General features: G+C 36.3%; 1 protein-coding gene across 5 annotated transcripts in view; it reads right to left on the bottom strand.

Moving 5' to 3' along the window:
• LOC106163413 (tyrosine-protein phosphatase non-receptor type 13) overlaps positions 1 to 12,312 on the bottom strand; it is a 41,947-nt gene extending 29,635 nt beyond the window's left edge. For 3 of the 5 annotated variants that reach the window (XM_087003811.1, XM_087003809.1, XM_087003813.1), the window contains exons 1-23: positions 12,169 to 12,312; positions 9,938 to 10,083; positions 8,920 to 9,095; positions 8,545 to 8,610; positions 8,157 to 8,249; positions 7,859 to 7,954; positions 7,436 to 7,562; positions 6,756 to 7,268; positions 6,362 to 6,560; positions 5,951 to 6,128; positions 5,579 to 5,650; positions 5,230 to 5,398; positions 4,736 to 4,883; positions 4,286 to 4,577; positions 3,978 to 4,028; positions 3,519 to 3,739; positions 3,175 to 3,266; positions 2,867 to 2,982; positions 2,407 to 2,549; positions 2,053 to 2,183; positions 1,719 to 1,778; positions 514 to 1,542; positions 52 to 199 (exon numbers count right to left, since the gene is read on the bottom strand). In XM_087003811.1, the coding sequence (XP_086859937.1) occupies positions 52 to 199; positions 514 to 1,542; positions 1,719 to 1,778; positions 2,053 to 2,183; positions 2,407 to 2,549; positions 2,867 to 2,982; positions 3,175 to 3,266; positions 3,519 to 3,739; positions 3,978 to 4,028; positions 4,286 to 4,577; positions 4,736 to 4,883; positions 5,230 to 5,398; positions 5,579 to 5,650; positions 5,951 to 6,128; positions 6,362 to 6,560; positions 6,756 to 7,268; positions 7,436 to 7,562; positions 7,859 to 7,954; positions 8,157 to 8,249; positions 8,545 to 8,610; positions 8,920 to 9,095; positions 9,938 to 10,067 (4,250 nt within the window). In that variant the 5' untranslated portion in view covers positions 10,068 to 10,083; positions 12,169 to 12,312. Of the gene's footprint in view, positions 1 to 51; positions 200 to 513; positions 1,543 to 1,718; positions 1,779 to 2,052; positions 2,184 to 2,406; positions 2,550 to 2,866; positions 2,983 to 3,174; positions 3,267 to 3,518; positions 3,740 to 3,977; positions 4,029 to 4,285; positions 4,578 to 4,735; positions 4,884 to 5,229; positions 5,399 to 5,578; positions 5,651 to 5,950; positions 6,129 to 6,361; positions 6,561 to 6,755; positions 7,269 to 7,435; positions 7,563 to 7,858; positions 7,955 to 8,156; positions 8,250 to 8,544; positions 8,611 to 8,919; positions 9,096 to 9,937; positions 10,084 to 10,667; positions 10,722 to 12,168 lie in introns of all 5 variants that reach the window. The other 2 variants (XM_087003810.1, XM_087003812.1) reach the window with 2 other exon arrangements.
• Between the last annotated feature and the right edge of the window lie 967 nt (positions 12,313 to 13,279).

The following is a 13,279-nucleotide window of genomic DNA, read 5'->3' as shown; positions in this document are numbered from 1 at the left end:
AAAAAACATAATTCAAAGCTCACTATACCACACTCTAATCTACTTTAGTACCTGAAGTTGCTGTTAGGTCTCTGTGGCTGAAGTTGAGGGGTGTTTTTGATGATGTCTGGTGTTGAGAACTCATCGTCTGTATCCAGCTGATGTCTCCTGGGTACTGACACCTGGGGGGAGGGGCTCATCTCCAGCTCAGACTCCTCTGCTGGACCAGTGGCAAATTGTGATAAAACGCATTAGGAAACTCACAAGTTTTGAAATTCAGTCACATGTCACTAATAAGCAATTTTGTAATAAGAAGCAAAATGTATCAAATAATTACTAAAATCTAGAGAAGTTTCAAGGAGAGAATAATCAGCACTTTTCCATCTTTACTTTCCACAGCAAACTGAATCCTTTGGTTCAAGTATGACAATTAATAGCTATATATCAAAACACACAAAATGACTTAATAATGACTCACATTTAAACAACCTAACTGAGCAACCTTCATTTCAGTAAAATAATGACTAAACACACCTTCAGGAGCATTTCTAGATATCCTCCCAGTATTTGTATTGCCTGGTATATTTTCTGACTGTCCACCACCATGTCCCTGGGGTCTGACTAATTCCACCATGTTCTGGGGTGTCATTCTCACAGGGGTAGCATTCTGTGGCCTCCCAGGGGCGACACTCTTCATTATTACCTCATTTGCTATCTGTGGGGTCCTCCTCACCTCTGGAGTGCCCCCTCTGAGCTGTTGGGGTGTGGATCTGGCTTCAACGGGAGTTTTTCTGTGATCAATCTTTGGCTGCGTGACAAAGTCAACAGGTTCATAGGGATTATTATTGCTGCTGTCTTCTACTTTCTTTTTCCTTGGAGGTTTAGAAGGGGTGTTTTTCTCCTGGGGTAAAATGTCTGCCACCTCCATGTCAGATTCCTCAGCAGATGACATGCCCCAATCAGAATTCTCGTCTTCCTCCTCATCCTCCTCATCAACATCTGCATCCTGTTCTCTCACAGTGCTGCCCCCTATGGGTGCACTGTTAACACTCACAGGCTGTCCTTGAGCTGACAGACTATCACCTGCGCCAGGGGTTCTAGACAGAACAGACAATATTTTTGGTTTTATTTTTGACTCTTCAATACTCCTCTGTCTGTCCTCATTTTGACTGACATTATCCCTGTTCTCTGCCTGCTCTGCAACTTGCGACCTCCCCGATGAACCACTTGTATTGTTCACATCCTTTACTTGTGACAGCACAAAGTCAACCTTGAATGTAGCTTCCTTGATGATTTTCAAAGCAGCCTTTTGAGTTTTTTCCTCCATGCTTTGTCCATTGATGGCTATGATGTGGTCTCCAGGATGTATCCTGCCATCCACATCTGCTGGACTCCCTGGGATCACAGACTTCACATAGATTCCTTCATCTAGTGCCTTGCCATCCCCACCAGCTATAAGGATACCCAGACCTTTGTCTGCAGGCTTGGACAATGACACCACCACTATCCTTCTCTCTTTCACCTCTGGTGGAGAGAGATTGTCAAGTCTTTCTTGTAAGGAATCTGTATGATATTGGGAAATTGTGTAAGGAAGCTGTGAGAGCAAAATGTTCTTAAGAAAGGCATCATGAAACAAATGAGAGAGAATAAACAAGCATAACATCATTATTTGAAAAAGACTCCCATGACAACTCTGACATTGCTCTGAAGAATATGCTCCAAAATGCTACAAAACTCACCACTAATTGTCTCATCAGTATTGGAAAATAATGTCCGGTCTCTGGATCTTATACTGGCATCTGTAAGAAACATCAATATACACTGATAGATATTTTTCCTGACATGTATATCAGATCTTGTCTTATTCAAATTAGTTTTTTAATCTTTGGCCCAGCAGATCTGCACTTTTAAGACTTTAAAAACATATTCTATCCAATCTAACATAAACAAGTTTAAATATATTGTCTTCTATTCAGACCAAACTTCAAAATTAATAAAAATGCTTTTCCCTGTTTTGTGTGCAAAGTAGATGTTTTTCCCTTTTTGGTGTGCAAAGTAGATAACTATCAATACCTATGACCCTGGCATTTTCACTCTTTAGTGGTGTTCCAAATGGGTGTTCCTGCTTGGCCAGCCGCTGTTTGTGCACTGCTGTGTACAAAGGCTCTGCTGGTACTGAAATTTCCTCATATGCCCTTGATATTCTATGTGGTAGAAAGTCACAATTATAAATTGAGTATTTTGTCATTTCACTAACTTCAACTACTAGTAATTAAACTGTTTGCCTTGGTTAAGATTTTACTGCATTAGGCAAGACCAAAAATCCCATCACCTATGATCATACATCATATTCATGTATATTGATTTCTCAAATGATGAAGGTATTTCAATTTTATATTTTAAATTATTTTTAATCAAGGCCCAAACCTTTGTGGTTCCTGCATGCCTAGCTGTTGTATTCTATCATCTCCTTCATGCTCATTCACAAAGGGAGGACTGCTGTGTGGGACATCTACAGTGTCATAGGAGGCCCTTGTCTGCCTTACCACAGCATAGGGAGCTTCTTCCTCCTGAAAAAAATGACCAGTGACAAATTATTGTTTTATTTGCTATCTTAACTGCTGTACATTCTTTCGTCCATTTCTAATGTCATTTTCAATTTCCATTTTAACACCTAGATAAAAGTTCCAGCTGTCTCATTTCCAAAAGTAAATCCATGCATACCTTAGGAATAGTCTTCTTTGAAGACAGAAGTTCAATACAAACAATATGTTGTTCAAATGGTCTTATATAAATTTGTTGGTAAAATCATCATTTGGAATTCCCTACATGATATTGAGCCAAGATCAATTTGTAATAACATGGCTTACTACTAGGAAACACTTACCACTATCTCAATGTCATCCTCATCATCCTTAACCGGCTCTTCCTCCTCGGAGCTGAAATTTTCTTCTGAACTGATCTCTTGTCTCTGCATGTATTCTGCCCTGTCATAAGGGTATTCTAGGTCGAAGAGAACAGTGACAGACTCCCATTAAAACCTAAATGCTTATGTTATTGACAAATAAAGAAATATAACACTTTATTTTGATGAGTTCAGGCCATAATATCTTGTACAGATAATAATAATACAACAGTACACATATATATATATAAATGATATGCATTATAAAGTACTGATAACATTAATACTACCTCTCTGGAACATGTGTGACAGGTTTGCCCTGGACCTAATCTTCATGAGAAACCTGTGGTGTGCTGTTGACAGCTGTAGCAGGTAGCGCCCTCTATAGCAAGAAAAATTCAACAATTATCTTCCCGTTCATTGTGCTGTGTCTACAATGGCCCAAATGCACACAAAGTTTCTTCCATTCAAAGATAACACAATTGAAATCCAAATGTTTCACTCTGAATACTTTGATCGCTTTTTGTTAAATATGAAAAAACAGCAATCTCTACATAACGACAACAAACATACTGGCAAACCCAGTATGCAGCTTGTTTTAGATCATATTCCAAATGCAATGACTGAAACATACTTCCTGTAGCTGTCTGTGTAGTAAGTTATCTTTCCAAGTTTCAGGTTTCCTACATCGGATTTTGGCTGAATGCTGAATTTCCGACGATTAAAGGATATTTTCTGAGTGTACTGCCATGGGTGTTGGTGTGTTACACGTCGTAGTCCCCCTCTGCTCTCCAATAGAGCAACACCTTGGATACCAATACCCACCAACACTGTGCTGGTTTTGTCACCTTTGTTCTGAAACAATTACCGACACATCTAAATAAAAAAAATAATTAAATTCCTAAATAGCAAACTTAATTTTTGAGAGCAGAGAGAAATTATAGTTAAACACCATCAAAAATTTAAATAATTATTGTGTCTTTTCCACATATGGTACTAATACAAAGGCCAAGGAATTAGATTTTCTTGAAACTTTTTTCCTTCAAAACTATAAGTTATAAGAAGTAATGAAAGAGTACTGGATTTAACAAACCTTTAGAACCTTGTAATAATGAATGCCATACTCTGTAAGCCTTTGAGCCTCCTGAAAAAAAGAAAAGTTTTCTTGTTAAAATGTTCAGTCATTACTTTAACTAGTGTATGGATGACAGACTTTTACAAATGGGAAATCATTTGAGTTAATACTTTATTTGTTTTAACATATACAAAAAATATGGAATTACTTGAAATAATAACACAAGCCCAATACTCAAAAAGATTATATCTTGTCACATTAAGGGCCACTGTGCATTAAAATGGTATAACTAACAATCTTTTATTAAGAGTTCCTAAAGTCCTTACTTTCAAAAATCCTGTTTCACAATCTATATCAGATACACCAAGATGTCCTTTGTGTAGAGAGGGAAGATTGTCCCTTAGGTAGCCAGAGCCAAGCTTACGAATTGTACGCTGAGGCAAATAATCTTCAGGGCGAAAATAATTCCTGCCATAAGCCTCAGCAATGTAATCTCCATATTCTGCCTGGAGAGCCAGGGCAGTGAGAGAGAGGGCATCTTCATCCTTGCAGTGTGTTCTGTCTTCTAAGATGTCCCTTCTAACTTGTAGGTAGAAGAGATGCCTTGTCATTGGATGCCTGGAATTTAAAATATCCAATTACCTTTAGTATACTTTGTGTTCAAGTTGCTGTCAAATACATTCTTGTTTTCAAACTTGGTCTTGGTTCCGTTAAATATTACTTTACACAATATTTTAAAAAAGTGCAATTTGACTGTATTCTATAGAAGCATTTACCTTAAAGCACTGGCATCTACATAAAACTTCACTCTAAAGAAGACAGTGAAAACCACAGCTGAGTGCTGCCCTTTGGCTGGCTCCTTCCAGCCTGCTGGCGCCACCTTGTGGAGCTTGGTTTCTGGGTCAATAAAGGTATGCTCTCCATCTGATGAGGTAAAATGAGAAAATAATCTTACCAAAAAAATAGAAATGTATAACAGCAAACACCATTTTCTGCCTATTTAAATTATGTCTTAATTTTAGAAACTAACCAAAGACAATTAAAAAGGTTCTTCTTAAACTGTTGCAATAACCATCAAATTCACGTCTCTTCAAATGTGAATGCTTTCTAGTTTTTGTTCCTCTGACAAAAACATCAAATTACCCATAACATGTCTCTACCGCAGAAGTAAATTCTGTAGGTTTTAGAGGCAACAGGCTCTGCCACAACTGAAATTTTCATAGTGAAAATGGTCTACATTGCTACCTAACAAGTAAGAGCTACTGCTTACCTTTTACATGGGTGAGTCCGAAAAAGTGATATTCAGGCAGGTTGATGTAGGTAACGATCAAATCAAATAATGCCTTCCCAGTAGTATTAGGACTACAGGACAGATGGACCTTGTGACCATCTAATAATATCACCAAAATCTCTCTGTTATTTGCCGAGCCTTTGGAAGACTGAAAAGAGAAATAGTGATTTAGTAAATGTGTTTATTTGTAATGAACTGAATTTTCGGTATCAAAATAAATATTATAATTGCAATGTTGATTCCATGCAAATGTATTATAGTTTTGTACCTCTAATGTACTACATCAAACTGCGCACTATAAATCTAATAGATTTGTCAAATTACTTACTGAATTCTGAGGCAGGTTTAATTCAATCACTGGTTCACTTGCATTTGCAACAAACTCTGGTCCAACATAGTTCTGAGAGAAAAGCACAAAATTAGTATAAAACAATCAGTATTAATATAAGTCAGCGTTATAGCATTCCTGAAAAGTAAATATTCAGGGACTTGCCATCTCAATGTATAACTTATAATCAGTCAAAGAGAAATTAACTGATTTTAAATAACTAAAATGCAAAGTACTTCCGAATGCCTATAGGTACTTCAAATTTGTCAACGATGCTAGGAAAATACATTAACTTTAATAAACTTTTTCATTCTCTTTGTATCGTTTTAACATCTAAACAAATTGTTTTCCATTTAACAAATATTTGCTTACCTTTTTGTTGCTAAGGTTGTGTTTCTTTTGTTTTGCCTTTGGTTTCTTTTTTCCATCACTGTCTTGAGAGTATGGTCCTGCCTGTTTACTGTTGTCAGTTATTGTCTGCCTCTTACCCATCAAGGAGGCAGGGTTCCTGTACCTAGGATCAGGGTCTATATCTATAGTGGATGGAAGCCTGGAAGGAAATGTAGCAAATATAAGTTGTGCTGCAGAGGGCTAGCCAGAAAATTAGGTGTGAGGAAAGGAATTCTCCAGTTTTACACGAGCTCACTAGTACACAACATAACACCTGGAATGATGAAGAACACAATTTGGACAAATACAATTTTTATGTGGAATTGTGACAGTATTTGGCACCTTGAAACAACCAAAACAAACATATGAAATACTTAGCCTGCATTCGTATACCTTGCTGGGCCTGCTGCCTCTCCCATCCACTCAGTATCTAGGTGTCTATGGACTATGGGAGCATCCAGCCTGGCTTGCTTCATGGGGTACTGAGGCTCACTGCTCAGGCTGCTGCCTTGGGGGTCACTAGAAGAGTCATGACCCATCCTCAGTGCGACCTCTGACCCATACCTAGCATACAGGTCAGGACGATAGCTCCCTACAATAACACAACAAAGAATTTAGATACTGCAGTAGCTTCTTTTTAAGTCAAGAGGTTAACATGACATTGTTGACTCAATTACTTACTGATTTATCTTTACAGAATGAAAATCAAGCACTAAATAATAGACTGATTAAAAACTGAGCACTTAATTTTTTTATATCTATCAGCAATTCCTGCAAGAAAACTTACCATAAGTGTAAGAATTAGCTGAAATAAGAGACTTTCTCTCCCCAAAATCAGAAGACAAATCACTGAGAGGAATGCCATCCCTGCTGGAGTAATCTTCCAGATTCAAACCATGTCTTAAGATGGCAAGCTTCCTCCTCCTCTCCTTCAGTCTATTGTATGTTTCTTCCACAGATCTCGAAGAATGTCTTTCCCCCCAATTGCTGCCCTGAGAACTGTTAGGAGAAATCTGCTGTTCCAGTCCAGGAGGGATGTTCATCCCACTGGCATGGTAATCTGTGTTGCCATGGGAACCAAAGGTGATGTCAGACAAGTGGTATGACCTCTCTGCTCTACCAAGGTGAGCTAACCGTTCCCTGGTTGGAGGGAAATGTGTTTGCTGATGTCTTGAATTAACAGTGCTTGTGCTGGATTCCAAATCTTCATCTTGTCTGCTTGATCTGGACTTTCTGCTTCTTACTGACTTTCCTTCTTCCCTAATTCTCCTTTCTTTCCTTTGTGACTGCATTCTTTTCTCTATAGAAATTTTATATAGACAATTATTATTTCCAGTATATATTGACCATAATATGTTCAGCAATTGTTATCAAAACTATCTTTGAATTAAAATAACATTTGAATAATTTCAAATATCTGATCTGTTCAATAAATCCTGTATGGCAGTCAGCTTGTAGAATACCTACCAGCTTTTTGGTGAGGTGACCTTGACCGTGATCGCGAAAGAGAGAGACCTGAATCTGAGGGGCTGAAAGATTTTCTTTTGCCTTGAAATCTGTTTTCGTCCTCCTCTTCAGGAAATATTGCTGTTATCTAAGATGAGAATCATTAGCAATTGTACTAACAGGAAAAGGTCACACAATTATTCTAACCACCATTTAATTTTTGAACTTTTAGAGTCTCAAAATGAAGTTTTCCCAAATATTGTAAAGGGGTTTACCATGCCTGTACGTTCAGATATAAAGCTACATTGGATTTCGAATGAGAGAGGGTGAAAAGCGAATTCATATATACCTAATCTAACTTCAAAAAAGACACATGGGCATGGTGGCATGCTGTTCATCATATCACTCTCATATAATCGTAGGTCATGTCTAAGTCATACTTACAGTTCCTGTGCTTCCCAGCACTAGTTTATAAAGGTGGGACACATAGTGAGAATAAGAATATCCAGCTGTAAATCTTCCAGCATGATTGCTACATGTCTGTAAAGAAACAAATGCATAATATCAAGCAGTTTCTTTATTTGTGTCTCTCTCTCTCTTTCTGAACTTTAGTCCCCCCCCCCCCTTCCTACAAAATGCAAACATACACACATATATACGGCCCTCAACTTCTGTCTGTCACCCATTCACTTTTTTTTCGCTTTTTCAATTAAAAATCTACAAACATCTTTGTTTTTCTCACCTCCAAGATATGAACCAAGGCTATTCTATCAGTAGGGTTCTCCTCACACATAGAGCTGATCAGTGAATCTAAGGTCTGACTGAGATTTATATCCTGAAAGTGGAAAACCATGTTATCATTCCACTGGCACAATATCAAAACTGACAACAAAGAGTAACATTAGAAATAGAAACAGATAAAGGAATGACTTACTGATAGTATGAAGTACAAGGGCCTATTCATTTTAAGTCTGACACTCTTTTTACAGAGATGCTGATTTTCAAGAAACTTAAAGTTATAATGAATCTTATCTGTTACTTGAAGGGTTTTGTTTCTCTTGGCCTGCTCAATAATCTACATATCATGCAACAAAACAAACGAGGTACACGGACACTCATACAAGACTCACTTCTTCTGGGGAGAGTCCATAGTCCCCTGCAGCATACAGTGTAATCCCCAGGCTGAACACAAACATCTGAAAAAAAAAGTATAGTTTTTATATATATCCACAACCTCAGCATCCACTGCTGGGAAAGATAATTTTCTATGAAGAATTCTAATTAAGATCCTCCTCAGAGTCCAACAAAATTTTTCTTGACAGGTATGTTTGGAAGTTTTACTTAAAAGATATGGTGGCATATGACAAATAAAATTCAGAGAAATAAGTGCTGAAATAGTGCTGTATATTGGTAAAAATGTTATCTTTTTATCATTATTTATTTATTTATTTACTTGTTTGTTTGTTTTTGTAGCACCAAAACATCTAACAGAATGCAATCTGTACCTTGTCTACCACTTCCTCTGTCATTGCAGGGTTTGTGAACAGCTCCGGGGGAATGTATCTCTCATTCCTAGAGTCTCGAAAGGAAGTTTTCCCAAATTTGATTCTGCCGTTGTGACAGAAAAGTAATGTGTCTGGAGTGATGAGATACCTGGGCATGTGGCCATCATGGACTAAATCTTTAATAAAAGATATATTACTTTTAGAAGTGTAATAGCACAATAAACAATTTACAGAATGACTAGCAAAAAAATCATCCAAAGATGTGAGAAATATGGCCTTTTATTTTCATTGCTGCTAAATGTTGTATATGCAGACAACACTTATTAAAACAAATCCACAAAATTTGCCTGGAATGTTGAAAAGGTAAAAGGGATCAGGCAAGCCAAGCAATGATCTGCTCAATGTGGAAAAAAAATTGTATGAGAATGCTATTTTAAGACATCTGCTGCCTGCTTTCTAGCAAATGCCAGCAGTTTCATAGTGGATGAGTCAGAAGTAGTATTACTAGCAGTTGTACTGTGCTATATAGAATCCTGGGACCTCATGTTACTTAAATAGGAGGATGAAGTGATAAATCAACATTTATTATCTAGTTCACCTCATCAGTGTGCAGAATAGAATATACCACAGTATTTCATTACCTTTGTAACATCTTTTTTCTACAGTAAACTTATTCATACTTTTCAAAAATACTAGCAATAAAAATTTTTCTTTTTGTAAAATATTTTGCAATTTAGTGGCAAGAATAAAAGGGGCAAGTTTTATTAAGGAATAAAGATACAACAAAAAGCAATACAGTGTCCTAGTGATTTTACACGGACTAACATCATGTAAAGGACTTAACCTTTGTTGTTTTTATGAAAGAAAAAAGATGCTTTATTCTTCATTCAAACCAAAAGTAAAACAATGAGAAATTACAATGAATCATATGAACAAAGTAAATTTAAACTATCACTCGATCTTCTAAAATCCTGTAAGATAGATAAGTCCATTGGGAAGTGTACAAGATACACCTTACCTTTGATAAATAAATCTTGAATGGCCTCTGCAGTTTGGCAGAGCACAGCCCATATCTGAGGTTCTCTCAAAGGCCCACCCTGAACCTCTAGAGCTTCTGACAAGGCAACGTGAACATCAAGGCTCGGCATTGTTTAATGTGCGAAACTGAACAAATCAAGATTAAATAAGAATTAGTCTACCCTGATAAGAGAATTTCTGTATATGTTTTCATATAAGTAAATCTAAGGAAATGACCAATATTCAAAAACATCAACATTAACCTGATTTAAAAAAAAAACTGAAATTTATATAAAGATTGCATTTTTTTCTCATTTAAAAAATAAAGGAACTGAAACAGTTAATTGCATTTTAAAGTAAATTTGTATTTATACAAATACCCCCCTCCCCCAATTGTGTTATTTATTGTATTTAGGACTGTCTACAAAACTGTTTTAAATATATAATTGCTAATTTTTAAGTGCTATCTTTCAAAAATATTTTCAGGGAGTACATGGACATGAGATTCAAGTTTCAAATTCAGTTGTTAGAGCAATCAATTTAATAGAAAGCCCAAAAACTATAAGAGAAAATTTAGGGGTATTATCACAAGTAAATACTACACAATTCATTAGCATTTAGTTTTTTCTTCTATTTGGTTATTTCTCAGTTTGTATGCTCTTGTGCATCTTTTCCAAATTATTTAGCTGCTTGCATGCCACAGACAGTTCACAACCTTCTCAGACACTCACCAACAAAAGTGATTTTTCTCTCTGGGTTAGCCTTTTCCCTCAAAATCATTACCTCTTAAAATACAGATTATAAAGTAAATTGCAACTGACAGCATCATTTAGTCCAACAGAAATAGATAATAGGTTTATAATCGAAGAACTGCATAAAGCAGCTTTTCAGATCTATGTAAAATATTGTAATAACATCAAGTGTTCATTAAACCTTTCCTAAAGGCAAATTTATAAACAGTATCATTTCTTCCTCCATTGACTGAACCAAAACTTAATAAACTTAATAATATCTTTTAAATATAGCCATAAGCAGAAATGATTATCTGTAATTCAACAGCTCATAATAGATGACCATTCATTCTTTAATATCCTCCTCCAACTCAGGCCATTAACATGATATTGATTCAGCCTAGATGATGGTGAATTATACTATACAACATTGATTCCAGAATCTATTAGCTATATTTACTAGACAATGAACAGGAACAAATGTCAATATTTAGGTATTTGACCTTATTTCAATTAAAATATGTGAAAACATGCTTACGAGTAAAGGTCATAGATGAAAACAGAATTATGTTATTTTCCCAAGTAAATAAATGCCAGTAAATAAAAACATAGAGGAAATGTGGGTGTATAGAACTGTAGCAAAATCAAATACGAACAATGAGTCACTCTCACATTTGCTTTCTTTGTTTTTTTTTTCTTTTACAATCATGAAAACATGTTCTCTTGAGTATTTTCATTCAAGTCCCCATTATACTCAGTAACATTCAAATGTCACAGTCCTAGTAGTGTTCAGTATCATATTGCAATTTAATGCACTATAGAACACAAGTGAGGTCTACGATGTTGTTTTGGGTTCTACATATTCAGTGAAAACTAACTGTCTTGATTTTGATTTTGATTTAAAGGTAACAGTAAAAAGAATGATATACAGTTCTAGCACTCTTTGATGTACTGTCTAAAATTTTTGTTCTTAATTGTTGTTAGCTGATCTGCACCAGTGGCAGTTGTTTGATGTTATCTAGACTAATTATGCTCCTCTATATAGGATTGAATGTTACATTCAAGGAAATAAATTTAAAAAATAAAAGCCCTCTTTGCAGACCCAGGCTATAATTCTCACCCGCCACACCTTGCAACAGAAAGTTATGGCTTATGCTGAGCATACATGACGTTATTTCTGACATGTCTACTACTACTACTATCAGCATAAGGCTAAACTGAAGATATTTTCATAGTTTTAATAACTCAAGATCTTGTTGGTCAGAATATGCCATATATCGGCCCCAGACGTAAGTGTAAGTAAGTCTTAATTTCTTGTGTGATGCGCAAGTCTAACATGCAGTACAACATTCCATAATCTGTCAAATGTACGAGTACGAGGGTGGAAGCGTGTGCTTGCCATGTTACGAGCAATGCTTTAGTTTAAGCTCTCAGGAAGACCTCAGTTAAGGACAGATTACTAAATTACATAATTATACGGTCAATGCAAATCATTTCTTACCTTTGAAGCCTCATATAAGAGAGCTTTTTCGAAATTTTCATTGAACGAAAGAAGTGGTAGCTAGGTCATCAATCCGCCATTTTTGTTTTTGAGTTATACTTAACGTTGATTGGCCAATATATGGAATCTTTTGTACATGAAGTCTGTAATGCTTCCCAACCGGGAAGTTAGGATATGGGGATGTCAACCTTGCCAGAAACGTGCAGAAGTTTTGTTATTCCGAGTATGACATCGTCTTAAGAGAAATAAATACCTCTTTCACTGTAACCGTCGAATAGCCACTGTTCCAGTGCGCCTCTACTAGACGCGATGACGGATATTTCTTTAGTTCTGTTACTAAGTAACGTGAAAGGCATGCAACTTGTAACGCACCGGAACAGTGTAATTTGACGTGCTATAGGCAACACTTTTTAATCATGTTTCGGGTATACACATGACACATGTTTGATCTTTGCTCTGATGAAAAAAAACTACCCTTAGAGCTATTAATAAGAAAAAGGTTTATGTCTTCTGCTGGAAGTTTTATCTTTGAAACTCCTTATTTCATCTGTCTCTATCTTGTATCTTCATATTCTTCTCTTTTTCGGTAGGTACTTGAGACTCTCAAGGGAGGTGCACATGGTAAGTTGCCCCTCAGTCACTCTGATGAGGCAACTCTAGTCGATTACTGCCTCACCATGATTTACTGGGGGTTTCCCCTCACTAAAGACATGGTCTGCTGATGAGGCCCTGATGCTAGAACTTATAAGAAAGGAAGAAGGAAAAAGAAAGCGACAAGTGATAAAGAAAAAAAGCGGGAGGACATGCAGATAAAGAGGGAACAAAAAGCAAAAGATTGAAAGAATGAAAGAACAGAAGAGCAAAAGAGAAGCCAAGAAAAGCCGAAGAACAAAAGAAAAGAGCAGAGGAGATACTGAGAAAAGCCTGAGAGCAAAAAAAAAAAAAAAAAAAAAAAAAAAAGAAAATAAAGAAAAAAGTGGCTGAGAACAAAAAGAAAACTTCTATAATCCGGGGTTTGAGTACAACACAAAATTAGTTGTAATTTTAGCATTTTTTTCTCCAATAATGACCCCAATCATATGAATAAAACTTTACAGGACAGTAAATAAAG

The sequence above is a fragment of the Lingula anatina genome, chromosome 2 (assembly GCF_051362555.1).
Source record: "Lingula anatina isolate TDL-2025a chromosome 2, LinAna3.0, whole genome shotgun sequence".
Lineage (NCBI taxonomy): Eukaryota > Metazoa > Brachiopoda > Lingulata > Lingulida > Lingulidae > Lingula > Lingula anatina.
Note: the sequence above shows the minus strand (reverse complement) of the source record. Positions and strands in the feature narration are given on the sequence as shown.